The sequence below is a fragment of the Osmerus mordax genome, chromosome 8, assembly GCF_038355195.1.
Source record: "Osmerus mordax isolate fOsmMor3 chromosome 8, fOsmMor3.pri, whole genome shotgun sequence".
NCBI lineage: Eukaryota > Metazoa > Chordata > Actinopteri > Osmeriformes > Osmeridae > Osmerus > Osmerus mordax.
This window is the reverse complement of record NC_090057.1, coordinates 6,199,945-6,216,851: the sequence shown is the minus strand read 5'-3', so window position 1 is coordinate 6,216,851 and position 16,907 is coordinate 6,199,945. Positions and strand designations below refer to the sequence as shown.

At 44.4% G+C, this 16,907-nt stretch overlaps 1 protein-coding gene across 4 annotated transcripts; it reads right to left on the bottom strand.

The window, feature by feature from the left end:
• Positions 1-3,212: 3,212 nt before the first annotated feature.
• meis2b (Meis homeobox 2b) lies at positions 3,213-16,353 on the bottom strand. 4 transcript variants are annotated; one of them, XM_067241718.1, is made up of 12 exons: positions 16,258-16,353; positions 15,670-15,899; positions 15,217-15,358; positions 14,948-14,998; positions 14,476-14,526; positions 14,133-14,283; positions 11,566-11,673; positions 6,926-7,065; positions 4,720-4,796; positions 3,628-3,686; positions 3,408-3,497; positions 3,213-3,271 (listed from the first exon to the last, which is right to left on the bottom strand). In XM_067241718.1, the coding sequence occupies exons 1-12, from the start codon at positions 16,267-16,269 to the stop codon at positions 3,213-3,215; spliced, it is 1,170 nt and encodes a 389-aa protein (XP_067097819.1). In that variant the 5' UTR covers positions 16,270-16,353. The 4 variants fall into 4 exon arrangements, with proteins under 4 accessions (XP_067097819.1, XP_067097817.1, XP_067097818.1 ...); XM_067241716.1 differs by having other exon boundaries at positions 3,408-3,520; positions 3,624-3,686; positions 11,566-11,680; positions 14,137-14,283; XM_067241717.1 differs by having other exon boundaries at positions 11,566-11,680; positions 14,137-14,283.
• Positions 16,354-16,907: the final 554 nt, after the last annotated feature.

Sequence of the window (16,907 nt, the reverse complement as noted above, 5' to 3'; positions counted from 1 at the left end):
TTAGCCTCCCAGCTATTGGGTGGAGAATAAGACAATTCAGTTGCTATCCTGGTTTAAAAGGCTAGCCTCGGGCTTGCCCTGAATGCTTGACATTTTTACACGTCGATTTAACATGCTAATTGACACATTAATTAAAAACAAGAGACATTATCCATTAATGTTGTAAGTAAAACTGTCTAATAACTGTAACAAGTCACTGGCATTCAAAAGTGTGCATGGTCAGATTTTGCACATTACATTAATGATTGGATTTACTTAATAGATTAGAAAATGCAGCATGTAGCCCAATAATAGGCTAATATAATATCACAAAACGAAAATGTATGTTTTAGATTTAGATTTGAAACCATGTCGAATTTTTTAGTGAAATATACTGTTATAACGGAACTCGACGTCTACGATAAAATAATATTATTTATACAGTTATTATTATTGTTTAACAAAAACTGTAACACAAACTATAAAGCATAAGAATTGGCAGTATAATAATAACAATAATGGTGATAATAAGAATAAAAGTGATTCATTATTTTCGATAGATCACTCATGTAGTATGAACAATAGTCCTACTTAGGCTATTTCCTTCCTATGAGAAAACGCATGTTAACTCATAATTGTACATTTACCGTGTCCACGAGACTCTCCTCTCCCGTTAAAGTAATTTTCCTCATCAATACAGCAGCACACACACGATCGTTATGTGGTTGACATTGATAAATGATCCTCCAAGTTGCCTACAGCATTTTCCAGTGCTCAAACCCGGGCAATGAAAGTCAAAAAAAGGTGCAAAAATCTTTGAAACAATGAAAAGAACAAGTGTTTTCAGGTAAATCTATAGGCACAAATGTATTTCAATTCATGATCGAACTTTTAAAGCTCGCTACATTTCCTCCCTGTTTCTCTTGTGCAATAGTTCTTTTGTAAGGCATTCATATTCTTTAGTTAAAAAAATATATAACCTGGAGTTGCATGTGTTTTTTATCCCTGAATTTTGAATTGGTCATCCATCATTCCTGTCAACATAATCGAATAAAGAGAAGCGACTGCAATTTCGCCATATCGACCAAACGAGCGTGACCCGGTATATTAAAACGTATAGTTTTTGGTTATTGTTAAACCGTATAACTAGTGGACACAGGGGCCTACTGCAAAATGTTAAAAGAGCCTCTATTTACCACTACGCATCCCTCAAAGAAGTGAACAATTCAGAGTCGTCATAGATCTTTTTTTAAAATTAGTTTTTATTTTTGGTTTTTAGTGCAGAAACCATTCCCTTTTCTGTGCTATAAAACTATTTGAGCAATATCTAAATGGAAATCGGTCTATAGTGTTCTCACCATAACCTATTTCAGTATTTTTTGACAGATTCCAGGAGAACACAGAATAAAATGATGACAGAGTTAAAACTGAATTTGATTTAGTGCATGATCAACAAAAACAAACGGGCAACATTCAAAATACAGATGAAAGAGAGCTTGGTCTTTGTTGGGAGGTGAATTAAGCTGCAGTCCTGTTGCAGCACAGAGATATTTCATCTTCCACAGGATCTGTCAAACTCTCATTCTAAAAACTAGTGATCACAAGAGCAAAGATAGACACAGTCAAATGAAGAGCACATTTACACCACAACAGTTAAACTCTTAGAGTCTTCATCAACTTTTTTTTTGTTAATCCACAGTGGTTGATTTAAAATGTTTTATAAAAGATTAAGCGTCTAGAGTGTAAATATGTGTTTCTCTGTGTGTGTGTGTGTGTGTGTGTGTGTGTGTGTGTGTATGTTGCATGTGTGTGGTTGTGTGTGTACACATGTATGTACAATTTTGTGTCATTATATCTTTGGGAAGACTAAAAAGTTCTTGTTCCCATGGTCCGCCGTTGTAGAAAAATAAATAAATAATTTAAAAAAGAAAAGAAAGTCCTGTTAAACTGTAGCCGAGGTCACATCGTCTTCCGTTGTTCAGTTAGAAGTCTTTAATATTTTGGAAGACATGTCTTCTCTGTCACTGTTGATAACTTCAGCGTGTTCCTGGGTGCTCATCATCCTCCAGGCATGGGCGTTACAGAAGGTCAATGTGGGCGGAGTCTGTGCAGATGTGGGTGTTCCCAGGGTAGGTGTGGTCCTCTTTTTTTCCAGTGGGAGTTGCGTTGAAGTGGGCGTGGCCAGGTGGGTACAGGTGAGACTAGGCTGTGGCATGCTCTCACTGGACCACTGGGCTGGATGGAACTATCCCTGAGCAAACCATGGAGGCCTGGAACACACACAACAACACATGGTCAGACTCAAACATACTCATGTCCTTATGACTATGTCCGTAGTCCATCTATTGGCTGAGGGCAAGAACCCACATGGCAGGGTTTGAACTGCAGCCTACACAGAGACTGGACAGCATGGATTCAGTCATGTATTTCATAGTGCCTAAATATTATTGTTCCTCTGGCTCTGGCTTGATCATGCATAGGATATCCACATATTACTGCAAACAACCATATGTGCTGCCTGTGGTAAATTTACTGCAGCAATCAGCATACGGTCTCGTCACAGATCAAATTAGGGGAGGGCAACATGCCTCTATATTGAGCTATTACAGTAACTGGTCAATGATCACTCAATGAGAAGTAATTGGATTAAATATATAAAAAATTCTTATAGACAGCATTTTTATTCACATTGAGAATGTGATATCTCTATGCTGCTCTTTCTTTAAGAATGGCCGTTGCTATCTGCTCTTTCATTAGCAAAACCAAGGGAATGATCCCTGGGAAGGAGGCTGTGTTGGCGGAATTGGCCCCGCTGAAAAGTGAGGCAAATGCGGCTCCTATTTACATATAAAGAGCTCTATTAATCAAGGTAAGTGTCATTATAGCGTGGCTCATTGAGCAGTGGAGTGTGGGTGTTAAATAAAATTTGGTGTGCTCCAGTGCCTCCGGCGGGCGATACGTCTTGATTTGTGAACTGTCAGCAGCCAGGAGAGCTGATAGGACTGGAGGGGGTGAGGGAGTATTACCAGCCTCTTAATCAGATTGGGCCCACGGATGAAGAAGAGAGAGAGGGGGGGGGGGGGGGGCAGAGAAAAATGAAGAAAGAAAGAGAGAAGGAGTGATGGAGAGGAATAGAAGAGTATAGAGCAGGGGGGGTTGGTGGGTGAGAAATGGAGTGGAGGGGAAAGAGGTGCTACTTACATCACCCTGTTCAGTAGGTTGAGCTTCAGGGTTTACATGTAGTGCCACTGTCCATCCATGCCCATGTTCATACCCATGCCGCCCATCGGTCCTGGGGGGGAAGCAGAGGGAAGGTCAAATTAAAAGTGTGAAAATGTCTCGCTGACAACACGTTATAAATAGATGTAAAGGCAGACTGAAACAGGGTGTGTCTTGAGGGACCGTGTGCAGGAAGGAAGGTTGCTCACCTCCAGGTCGGATCCCCATGTGCTGCTGACCGTCCAGTACGAAGCCACCCATTGGCTGTCCATCAGGGCTATAGCCTGTTCCCTGACTCACTGCACAGGAATAAGACAGAAGAGTTGAGTCAGTGTACTGCACAGCTACAGCACATTCAAAATATACATATTTAAACATGTGACACCCAAGAGTTTGGAAATAGCAAAGTATCATAGATTTCCAATTTACCTGTTCTGTTAGATTGGTCAATCATAGGCTGTACTATTCTCCTTCTGGCATTGATGAACCTGGATAAACATAAAACACCTCTGTTAGAGAAGATTTGAAACATTATTTACTACATATGGTTTACTTTCAAAGATTGACATTTCAAAATGACTATTCAGTCACTTCTTGCTGAATGATGTACTCTCATTTACAATACCAAATGATTTTGCATCCATATAGACATGTCATATTCCTTAAATAGTTTGAGTGTAAATTAGGATCTTCCATGTCTTTCGGGATTAGCCCGTTAATCTGGTTTATTCCTACTGACATAATCTAGGGTATTAGGAGAAAGTCACATGGCTCAAAAATCTATTGATTTGGTTTAGCTTTTTAGCCTCAGGCTGCGATAAGGTTAACCACTTTGTCATTTTCTTTACCATGGATGTAGGACACAAATGGACAGCTAGGTGCCCTTGCCCACTTTGATAAGTACATAGAATAGAGTCATGCCTAAAATCTGGGGTGCTCTTAAATCTGTGGATTAGAGGTGCACGGCTATGTAATTGGGTCTGTTGAAAACCTGATACACTTAAAGCAGAGCCCACAACGGCTTTGGGGAGAGGATTAATGGAGTACGCCAATGTCATCACAATTAATCCAAACCTGACTCGGAGTAAGCTGCAAGTCAAATGATGCTTTTGAAGATACACCCAACTGTATCCTCCAGAAACTAAATCCTCTATCTATTCTTTTTTTGGCTGTGATCATTTCATTGGAAATTATTCCAGCCATGATCCCCCCCCCTTCACAATGGCTTAGCCATCTACAAAGGAGGCTGGGTGCCCTTCCTAAAGATGCTTTAATCCATTTTGTCATACATGTTAAAATGAGTCTGGGGGGAAGACTGGGGAGAGCGGTCATCTCCTCTAAATGTTCCAGGGTGTCCCAGACAGGGAAGATAGACGATTGACGTTACATCTACGACAGAAAAGTTCATCTTTGAGCATCCTTTCCTTTCACAAGCATGTCTGAGGACAGGAACAGGAGCTGTGCCGCAGCGACGAGGGGAAGGGGGGGTGGTGGTCGGTGTGCTACCATGTCTGTACTCACCAATTATTGACTTGGAGGATGGTGAGGCCTGTGTCTTGTGCGAGCTGCTTCTTCTGCTCCTCTGAGGGATATGGGTGCTGTGGGCGACAGAGAGATGGACAGACAAACGTCAAGACTGCAGCCAAAACCAGCGTTCCATAAGAATACATGTCTAGATTAAGGTCTTTCACATGAAGGAAAAATCCAACTCAGGAAATATAATCACGCTTTTTGACAGATGAACATACACAGGGACTACCGCCAACCTGTGCACAAGTCAGTCTCTCTAATTAGCATATTAAAAGTAAAAAAAAAACGACTGACCACTGATTGGCCCTGAACATTCTTGTCTCACAGCGTGTGGCATTGTGTGACATTATTTGACATTATTTGACATTACTTGACAAATGATCGGGTGGGATACAAAGGGACACAATGCTAGCCTTTGTCTGTGTCTGAATAGGGCAGTTCCCTGTCCTCTGCCTTTCTACAGGCTGTGTGACAGGGGGAGGAGGGTGGCAGATGGCAGACAGAGGTGACCCATGTTTTGGGTGCAGGGTCGTGGGTGCATCCCCATTTTGGCGCTGTCAAGAAAGCAGCCACCTCCTGTGGTCAGTGGTGAAGGATGAGCTTCCAAGCACTTCATTTTTTAACTGCCTTTCATCCATACACACGAACGCGTCCGACTACACATTCGGGCATATACGACCACACATATGCGTGCACACAGCACACACATACTGTACACACGCACAGAAATTCACAAAACGGACACATACATGTACAGACACTTATGACAATCACATACACACGTACACACCATACATGCATGCACACACTCAAGCACACACACACACACACATCCACACAAATACACACATGCACTGTTGTGACAAAGCCCATTGTTGCTACAAGTGATCCTCATGATCACCTCCCAGCTTGGTGGCTGACAGTCCAGTGACGGATGACTCAGTGCTCCTCCCAGAATCCACAACCCCCCTGATTTACTAAAACCCTCCTCCATCACCAGCGCCTCTGTACCAGTCCCAAATCCTACTGAGTGTTGCATCCTAGCTTGTAGCCTTTGTGTAGCGTAACACTCACTTGATGTGTTATGTTACTGGAAAACCCAATGAGCACTGCAGGAACAAGAAATACCTTTAAGGCGGTATTTCAAGATGCAACAAACTCTGTCAGTGTAATGATGCTGAATATTGCCACAAACAGCACTTTATGGAGACAGACCTCTCAATTAGCATGTAGGTGGATGTCAGCGGTGAATGCATGGAAACCAACAGTTATGACCAGGCTAATGGGCTAATAATGAATAATATAATGAATCTAAACCTTTCACAGCTGCTTTCTCTTTAGCTTTAAAAGGGGATCTTTTGAAGGGCCCAAAATGGGCCACAAAAGCAGGCGGCTAACACTAGTTACAGAGGGTAAAGCCCCCCCCTCCACCACCTACCCCCAGACTAACACCCTAGTGCACAGTGGAGTCTGACAAAACATAATTCCACTCCTTTCACACCCTCTGCGGCCTATGAATGCTTGATCGCTTGGGTGTTGCAATGGGCCTTTCACAAGCCAAACTCCCCGAACACACTTTTCAGGGGCACATCCTGCCATGGCAAACACTTGTGCTTAACAAATTAGCTTGAAAGGGGATGGGGAACAGAGAGGGGATAATTCAATTAGCCTCCTTTTTTCTGGAAAATCTAAAGGTTGGTTTGGAGGAAGGGATTACTGCCAGTACAGGACCTGTGTGGGCCTTTCACCGGCCAAACAAATAAGGAGCTAGGAAAACAACACAGAGCGGTGAGAGGAGAGAAAGAGGGAAACCAGCGGCGTCCTTTAGGGCTGCAGATAAAAGGTGAAACTCTCCTTATGGGGATTCTCTCGGACTTTGAAATAGTGGCACTCTGATGCCGAACAGAAGAGCTGAACTCTGGGAATGCCTGTCCTGTTGTGTGAAACACGGTTCACTTCTGAGTAAAGTGGCATCATTCCAAACAAGGACTGAAAGACCAAGAGGCCACGTTTGGACAACACGCTTCTCTCATGTCATTTATCAAGCTCAAAGCAGCGCCGCGGGAGGGTTTGTTGTTAGCTAACGGAAAACATCACAGGGAAACGACTGGCCGCTTTACTACAAAGCAGCCGTCCTCCATGTACAGTAGAAGTGCAAGATGCACAGAGGGAGCCTCCTTGGGCTGGCCTATCTTACCGTGAGGTGCTGGAAGAGCCAGGCTCGCATTATATTCGTGGCCACTTTAGGGAAGATGCCTCTCTTCTTCTGTCTCTTCTTGTCCTGGTCATCCTCGTCTCCTGTGCCCGGTGACGCCAGGCTGTTGTCAAGGCCGTCTCCTGAAATCAAAGGAAGAGAAGGGAAAACCGAGAGGAGTCAGGTTAACAGAGGGGCTTTAATTTAGAGCCATCACCTCCGTCCCCTGCAAACACACAGTGAAAGGTTAGCGGAGGTCTTGTGTGGACGGCTGGGGAAACCCAAGGTGGGAGTCGCACCTCCCAGCCCCTCAGCTGCAGGCTCAGGGAGAACAGAGCAGAGTGAGAGAGCTCAATATAACCTAAAGCTATTAATCCAATCTGAGCTGCACATTTGACATGAGGTAATGACTGCAGGAGCTGCTCTCTTGACACAGAATAATGAATGTAGGAGCCACAGCCCACTGGACACAGCGTGCACCACCCCTATTTAGATACTTCCTCTGCTCTACATAGACTAATGATTTGCTCATGGGAAAAAAAGAACAATAACAAAAACAAAGCTCAAGTTTGTTGAGGAATGAAAGCATAATTACCCCCTACCTTGTGAAGTGTGCAAGGTGCTCATTTGACTGTGCGTGTTTTGTGCGTGTGTGTGTGTGTGTGTGTGTGGGGGGGGGGGGTCACCACCCTTGTGCCCCCATGTGTTCACTGACCAACCCCCCAACCCCCCCACCCTCTGCCCCCCCCACCCCCACCCTCAGCCACCCCCACCCCCACCCCCACCCATCCAGACTGTCTGTGCAGGATCGTCTGCTCCGCGCAGCCGTGCATCGTGAGCTCCCCCCCCCCCCCCCCCACACCACGAGCGTGCATCCTCGTTTGATTGCGATGCGAGCCTCGCACGCATCGAGGCAGGAGGCCCCCTTTAAACTAAGGTTTCCGCCGATGCTCTTGCGCCCTTCTCAACGCAGGGGCGCTCCGCCAGCTCCCTCTCCGCCATTAATTGTGCATCGGCAGAGATGATTTACTTTTAACAGTGGTGGTTATTTTTCTTGCCCTCAGGGCAGAGATGCCTTGAAAGCCTGCCTGCAGGGCATGTGAATTATGCATCTGAGGGACTCCTCCCTCGAGGCAGGACAGGGACCCCACTTTTCTTAAGATTCTCCCTGGCACGTCTTTTTGTTTTTGGGAATGCATCAATCACAGGGCGGCCTATATGCGCCATATTCATGCATAAATATTTCAGCTAATGAATATGGACATTAAAAAGAAAGAGTTCCGGGGTCAGGGACTGGGGGGAGACGGAGTGGGTGGGGGTTGGGGTGGTGATGGGAGTTGTTACTGATGGTGTAATCCAAGTCAAGGACAGGACACTGGTGGGGTACTCTGTCTCTCCACTTAGATACTTCACTTTGGTCGTTGACTGTTTCTCAAACTCTAAACACACCGCTTCTGCCAGTCTAATGACATAAAGTTCGGTGGGAACTTGGAGATGAGCCTAGAAGTTCCCTGTCATTTCAAAGAGGGACGGTTAATATCCTGTCTCCCTGATAGGGGAAGACAGTGGAAATAGAAGGAGCAGAGTGGAAAAGTGATGCCAATCTAGCAGTTATGACTTCAAATTGTAGGGGTGAAAAAACAAACACCTTTCAGTCCTCCAACTCAGCTATCATACAAACCATATGTAAAGGATCCTTACAGTATATACAGCTACTGACATATTTTGGAGAAAGAAATCTTTATTTCTAAATGTGAATCTCATATAACACACTCAGAGTAGTAAAAAGAAAGTATGTAAGTCAGTGAGAAAGAAAGAAAGAAACTGACAGAACTCACTCGGCCTAATTATATCTAAGGAGCCCCCCTCCCCCCAGCCCCATGCCCCTCCACTCCCCATCCCTTCTTTCTTTCAGCTCCAGAGAGGGAAGGCCGCAGGGCAGATCCTCCACCACGCTAATCGCTTCTGACTGTTCCCTGGCAACTCGGCCAATCTAACCAGTGTGACGGTGCACTCTCAAAGTCGTACCCGTGGAACGCACCCATGGCCTAGCCTCCTTGCCTGCCTGCTTGGCTCTCTGCCCCAGTGTCTGCACGCGTGACACAGAGGGGGAGAGGGGGAGGAGAGTGTGTGTGTGGGGGGGAGGGGGTTGGGGGGGAGGGGAGGGGGGATTTATGCCACAGGGAAGGCTGGAGTATAGCCCCAGGCGCTTTAGGAAAAACAGCACCCTAAGATATGAAGAGAAGACAGCAGGCAACCTTGGTTCCTACATCCCTAATGCCCCTCTACCGCTTTCTTTTTTTCTCTCTCTTTCTCCTTCCTTTCTGTCCATTTATGCTTTTCCCCCACCTATTCTTATGTTATTTATTTTCTATCTCTCCCTTTCTTTTGTCTCTCTCCTTCCCCTTGGTCTCTCTCCTTCTCTCTCTTCCCCCCTCCCCTCCTCCCTCTAGGTATAACTGGGACAGCGACGGGGCTCGGCCTCGGCTGATGACATGTCCATAAGACAAAGTGCAGCCTGGCTGGCAGAACTGATTGCTGTATCCCAGTGTGCATCAGTGATGCAAACACAGTGCAGCTCGCCTAATGAGCTCAGCGGGCCCCTGATCCATCACTGGTGACACCTTTCAGGCCCGCCTGTTATTACCTATGATGCACACTGCTAAATGGAAGTGCCTGGAACGTCTCCAAGAGACGGGGATATCTCCTGAGTAGGAGATGTTGATGATGTTCTCTCAGGATGCAGAGTCCAGTCTAACCTGGCCTTGTCTAGCCTTGCCAGTGGTTAGCTATTGATCAGGGTTAGTGATAGGCTGAAAGCCGAAGGCCAGATTGAAATGAACACCCCCCCCCCCCCCCCCACTTCCCTATTTCTCCCCCCAGAGAACCCAGCTTGACAGGTTCCAGGAGGACATTAGTGTCAGTGGACTGTGATGTCATTGGCATGTCACCACTACCAGCTTCACATTCCATGTCGCTGTGTGGCTCATGATCTGTGTGACTTAGAGGGGACAGAAAAGAAATGGCACATCCTGCCAGATCTATTTAACACTGGTGTACAGGAGCTTCACAGATCAAACAGGCTCCTTTTGTTTTATTTTTGCCTTTGTAATGGACATTCCCAGCCCCCAGCCCGCCCTTTCACCAACCTCCACCCCACTCCCCCAAAAAAACATTCCTAGGATAGCTCTGCCCTTCTATCTCAGGCCCTCGGAGAAGCCTCCCTGGGGGGGGAGGTATCAAAGAGACCCCCGTGCATATCACACAGCTTACAAGCTAACAACACCACACTAGGAGCCATTGGTTAGCTGCATGTCTAATGTAGCCACAAGGCCATAACCCCACCACCGACCACCCAATCATCCGACCACCTGATCACCACATGCTCTGTCAACTGCTGTACCTGTGGTTAGGCCTGTCCGCAACCACGTGGCAACCGCTTTGCGCTTCCCGTTAGATAAGAGTGTGGATTTAAAGGCTTTCATCAGGCCAAAGAGGCATGACTAATGTCCATTAGACAATGGGACCCCCCCCTTCAAAGTAGCAGGTGCTTTGAAGAGCACTGGTAATCTGCAGGCCAGTGCCTCTGCTGCTGACGTAAGGGCCCCCGGTCCCTTCCTATGGTAAAACTGTTTGCTTGCCTCGTCCCCTTGAATGAGAAAAGACTGAAGACCAGGCAAAGGGGCCCTGGGAGAAGCAGCAGGTAGGCATGCCACAGACCCTGGACCAGCAGCTAGGCTCTGATCATTCTGGCCCTCTCTCTTCCTTTGTTCCTCACACTGCTCTGTCCTTGCAGACCCACAGGGGGCATTCTGCTCCCCCTATCCTCTATGCATTCCCCCTCCGGGTCAAAAGGGCATGGACCTCGGGTGTTCCCCCGCTGTTGTTTAAAAAAAGACACCCAAAAGAGGAAGCCATTCACACCATCCTCTTAGCTTTCTTTGTGCTGACATATAGGTTACCGAGTATGGAAGATATACTACAAGCTCAAAATAACTTTTGCGGTTTTAGACGCTTTTAAACACTGGGGTAGAATCAGAAGTGAGTGGGATTTAATCTGTGTTTCCTACGGGGCTTTCATCCTCCGCATTTCTCTTGTCTTGCAAAGCATCCTCCCATTGTTTTCATCAATAGCCTGGCCATTGATGCCTGATGGGCAGAGGGTGGAAAGTTGCTTTAAAGTCTATTCTAGTTTTACAGCAGCCATCCGAGAGAAAAACAAAAACAAGTCATAAAACCTTTATGTCCTCCACTGAGCTCATTACAGACCACATTAACAGCAGGCACACAGGAGAACGTCATGCCTTTACACTGTCAGGTCAAACCACTGACAGACAACAACATTTACAGTCAAGCTGAGATTTCACTGAACCTAGAAGTCTATCAAACGATCTACACTACCTGTATCTAAATGAATTCCACAAGCAACCATCCAAAGATATGAGAGAATTGTCGTTCAACACCAATGCCTGTTTGTATGTATCTGCCTCATCCACAAAAAGACAGCGAACAACTCTATTTTAAGTCATAGTTGGAAAAGTTCAAAGAGCTGCGTGTTAGAATAACCGTTGCCTTTGTATGGGGTCAACAGTGAGGTCACCTTTGATATGGAGCGAATTACAGGGGATCTAAGAGTCTCTTACCGAGTTCACTGCTGTTGTCCCCACTCTGGGAGACATGGCCCCCACTGGAGGGCCCCGGGGTGCCCACGGAGGGTGTGGAGTGGGCGTCATCCAGGTCTCTCCAGGATGCTGGGTTCTGGGGTTCAGAGAGAGGCCGACACATCCCCCCATTGCACCAACACACCAGGAGAGGAAGAAGAACACAGAGGGGGGAAGAGAGGAGAGAGAGAGGAAAAACATTACAGAGCAGAACATGCAGTTGGTTGATAAACACTATTGTAATCAAGCTCACACTCATTCCCATGCCTCAGATAACCCGTCCACATAACCAGGATAAGACTAAACTTGAAGATTGATAAAGAATGATTGCACAAAAAATCCCAAACACTGAAAATCCAAGTTACCATTTTCCCTGAGATGGAGTTTGAATTAGGCCTAGTCCAAAGAAAAAGAACTGAACTGGTAGCGAAGTCTATATGAAAAACAGTTGATGAGAAAGATAGAGAGAGGTCCAGAAGCATGTGAATCCTCCACTGTCTTGGCTGTTTCTGTGGGCCGCTATCTGACGGAAACCCTATTTATTGGTACGTTGGCCCAGGTACTCAGACAACCCTAAGCTGAAGCCAAACAGCAGAGCCCCCTCTTCAACCTCTTTGCGTCAGCTGTTTGCCGGATGGTGATCAGATGAAGAGCTCGGCGAATGACAAGAATAAGCACAGCAACAATGGCACAGTGTGAATGAGGCCTCTCAACCATGGACCCTTTTTTCAGGGGAACACACAGTAATTAGGACCTTTCTGTACGCAGTGCCATTCAAAGAGGTGCCATGTGTTTCCACGTTTATCAAGCTAATGAAGGACTTTTCTCCAATACCCCAGCTGTTGCAGTTCAATTACCTGTATTACAGCATTAACAATTCTTATAAATGTGTCAAGGAGCGCCAATTAATTTACAGTTTATAAACAGAGAAGCAGTGGATGGGACTTGGAAGGAACCACCAAGTGTGTGCTACAGTTCAGGTTAGGTGATTCACATACATGGATCAGAAGGTGAAGTACTCCCCAAGCCACAGCTTGATAAACCACAACATTACTGCATGAACATGGTGCAGTGCATGCACACATATAGTAGGCATGTAGTGACACTATCTCACTCTGCAAGGGAAGCACTAAGGAGGATGGGAGCTCATATTTGTATATGAGCAATAATAAATAAAATAAAAAGGTTGCTGTTTTATCACAAAGAAGAAAACTCTATTTACACTTTCCTTAACTACCCTCATTGTTAGGGTAGGTCTTCGCAATTAAACGAGTGGATATTTATAATATTTTGATAGGAAACCCATCTTGTACTGTACCACTACACTACGTCATGTAGTTATCATTGCAATCTTACAGCCTCCTGTCTTGTCAAGTGATAACTAGTTCCAACACAAATACGTTATTAGTCAGATCAGCTGTAGAGCTGCGAGTGAGTTTGAAGACGCGGAGGAATGAAGCATGTACACGATGGAGTGGTTGTTCTGTATGGAAGGTACGTCACAGAAGGAACCAGGAACTAAATATTTCTTGCGGTCAAAATTGCTCAAACATGCTCTACATGTCACAGCCACGTACCATGTACAGTTGGCATTATCATGATAGACTAGACTGCCTTCCATTCAATAAAATTATTTTGGGGGAAGCAGTGTCTTTCCTTTTGACGGTAACAAAAATTCTGCTATAGAGACAATGCGACAGGAATGCTCTGCTGTTTCTCCAGGTTCTTATGAAGAACGTTGCCACCTGAATATGCTCCATTGTAAATAAGACAGGAGCTGGGAGAGAGGAAGAGACAGTGGAGAGGTGACACCATGGCACAACAAAGTGACAAAGACCCCCCTCTTTACCAACAATAATAATCTGATGGGTTCAGCATTCAAGTGTTAATAAAACACTGAGCTTTAGAAATTTCTAAGAGGGAAAGGAGCAAACCGCACAGAGCCAGCTGCCCTCACACTGGACTCTGCAGCTGCCAGGTCCACCATCATCATCAAGAGACAGCCTCAAAAGATCGCCCACATTGTCAGAACGACAAAAATGTACATGAAGGACATTTACAATGTATATTCTTCTTTTTTTTTCTGTTTGATGAAAATACTATATTTTATACAACATAGGGGGTCTACTGCTTTAGAACCTTCTCAACAAAGTGTTTTAGTTCTTGTCTTCTCTTTTTCTATGAAGAAACTTCTATGGAACTGTGTTCTGAGGCCTTGCTACCCACAGCGCCCTCAGCAGGAAAGCATGCAGAAATCAAACGGCAGATTGGATCATAGTAACACATTAATAAATCAATATTGAGCAGTTACTAATTGATATAAATATAAACCCAATGGACAAAAATGTTCTTTTCATTTTTGTAGTTGATTTACTTTTCTTTAAGTTGAGCTCAAACATTTGTTTCAATCAGCAATAGAGATGAAAATGTTCTGAACACCATACAGACTGTTCTTGCTCAGCACAGTTTCCATTTATCAGGACCAAGGCACTCGAGGTCAAGTAAACACACACGTCATTGGGATGTCTCAATGTTCTTTCAAAAGACACTCACGTGATCTGCAAGGTTGGTTGAGGATCCAGATAGGTCGTCGAAGTCGGCTTTGACACCATCTCGATCGTCTATCACCAAGTCAATTGGCATTTTGCCTTTCAAACAACTAATGTACCGATGGCAAAAGTTGTCACACAGCTCGTGCACCTAGAAGGGAACATTTACAAACATTTGTTCATGTTATTGCATATCCACAAGCATCATATAAATTAAGGAAATTATCCTAAGCAATTAACATAGCTTATTTTTGTATTTGTGCTGGTATTGTAGACTTGCAAAAAACATAGAATATCAGACTGCATAGTGAATAATACGTTTTACAATTAATATACATTTTACCTTTTCTAATTCCAAAAGATGGAATCGTAGAACTTGAATGGCTTGGATCATCTGCAAAATAAATCAGAGGGAATGTGTTTTTATTGAGGTCTCATTCGGGCCAAACACGTCCAGAGATGCATAATACACACTCTATATGATGTGATGATCCTTACAACACTAAGACAAGTTAAAGCTTGTAATATTACTTTGAATAGAGTCGTTTCTAATTCAAATGGATGCATTAGCACAGAAAAGGTTCCTAGAGTAACTGCTTTGGGGATGCCCAAGGCAAGGACCTCGGCGGCATCCCACGGCAGAGGAACAGGAAGGGCTTTGACAGTTACAATTTGTTTTCTGTTGCCTCTTCGTTCAATACGACATTAACACACATCTATGGATACAAAACGTACTAAAATAAAAAAAATACTGAAAAAAGTTTAGTAAACCCTAATGTGGGGATAAGAAGGTTTCAAAGCTGGTGAATGCTTACCAAGTTATCCAACTCTGGGTTAGAAGAAAATAAGGGTTTCTCAGCACGTATCTTAAAAGAAAATTATTGTTAAATATTTGCTAAACATAATTTTGCATTAATTCTATTCTTTGAATGCACAGCGAAAGCCTATACATTCAAGGGTACATTAAATCATAATCATAATAAAATATACACATATCTAACAGCGGAGCCATGCAATAAATATAGTTGCCTAGAGTGTACAACAAGCCTGTAACATAAAGTCAAAATAAATAAATTAAAATTACTTGTTTTGCAAACACAGCGATGTCCTCGTTAAATGAGTCTGAGGAGCAAACATCTCCGCCCGCCACTCCAGGCTCTCTCGGCGTGCACGTCGCCAGCTCGCACTTCTCAAACACCAGTGCAAGCAATGGGAATAACGGGTGACTGTGAAGTCATGACGATAGCCATTATTTTCTTCAAACAACACATACAAACAATCTGTTTTTATAACACTGGCAACACTTCTATTTAGGGTACACTTCATGCAGTTAAGAGTATGCAGATGATAAACAACTCAAAACACAGACTTGGTAGTTTTACGGGCATGAAGGTATTTATCGAGCCTCACCGAATTACAAACTAGAGTGGCTAGCGTTATCTCAAGTTTTGATTTTTGATTGTTGATTTCTTTAAAGTCTAAAAAGGGTGGTAAACTCGATTGTTGTCCGTATGAATAGATGAGATTAGATGCGCACCCATAGATCTGATCTTTGTCTCTTTTTAGTGCGTCGTTGACAGCGCTGCCCATACTGCTGGGCATTATGTTGTGTGGTGCATGGGCTCCATAGTGCTGGGTTGCATGTGGGGGTGGACCGTGATTCAGGTGATGGACTTGCGGTAGCGGCCGAGGGGCATGCGGGTCTCCGTACATAGACGTGGGGACTCCGACCCCATCCATGCCACCGTAGTGGGCAAGCTCATCGTACTGGAGAGAGAGAGAGAAAAATATCGAGAGAGAATGACCTATTAGACACTATGCATTGAGACCTACAGTAGGCTACTTTAGACCGTTTTAATCCTCCGTAAATCATCACCAAATATTACACGTTAAGAAAATACAAGGTCAATAAAGTTTTGCACATGAATAAAATATCACTTTTGAGAGACTGTCAAATATCATTTTTGTGGCTATTATTCATGGTTTGCCTCTGAGAAAACACCACCAGGTTTGATAAAACAGCAAACCCTCTTCAAGTTTAAAATCAAAGCAAAATACACAGTTATATAAAGGAATCACAATATGAGAGACAGATACAGATTATTTAGTATGATGCATAACCTACCCTTTGCGCCATGTGGCATGCGCAATTTGAAGACACAGCACTAAAATATGTTGTTTCAATGTGGGGTTGAGGTTCAGGATATCAGTTAGATGCTTCTTTACATCCAACTAAGAATTATAATCCGCTGTTGTAGCACCATGAATAAAAGCACATGTGCATGCTAAACCTGAATACACGGTATAGCCTATTAATTGTCATACATAAATAAAAACTGACGATCGTCAGAAGTTTCCAAACAAGCGCATCGGTAACTCGCACGTATCAGTCCAACTGTCAATCAGTAAGACTGGTTGTCAAGGTAATCTCTGTGTACAGTTTTAAGATTATTAGTTCCAGTGGAAAGTCCGTTTCCAAAGCAGCAATTTCCCCTTTAGAATGGAATATAATAAGAAAGAGCGTCCCGGCAGACTACGTCGAAGTGTCTGTCCTCGTGTCCATGTATTCCCGCTCCGACATGAGAGGGTGTCAGCGAATGTTAGCAGGTTGGCTCTGAGCGCGCTTATAGGATAGACTGGCTGCGCTGATCAACGAAAGAAGGTGATGACGGAACCCGGAAAAGGGTGGGTGTGACCAGTCCTATGCAGTCAAAGAAAGGAGGATTGGAGCTATGCCAGTGACACGCCGGGAAATACTATTTGCATTGGACAAGG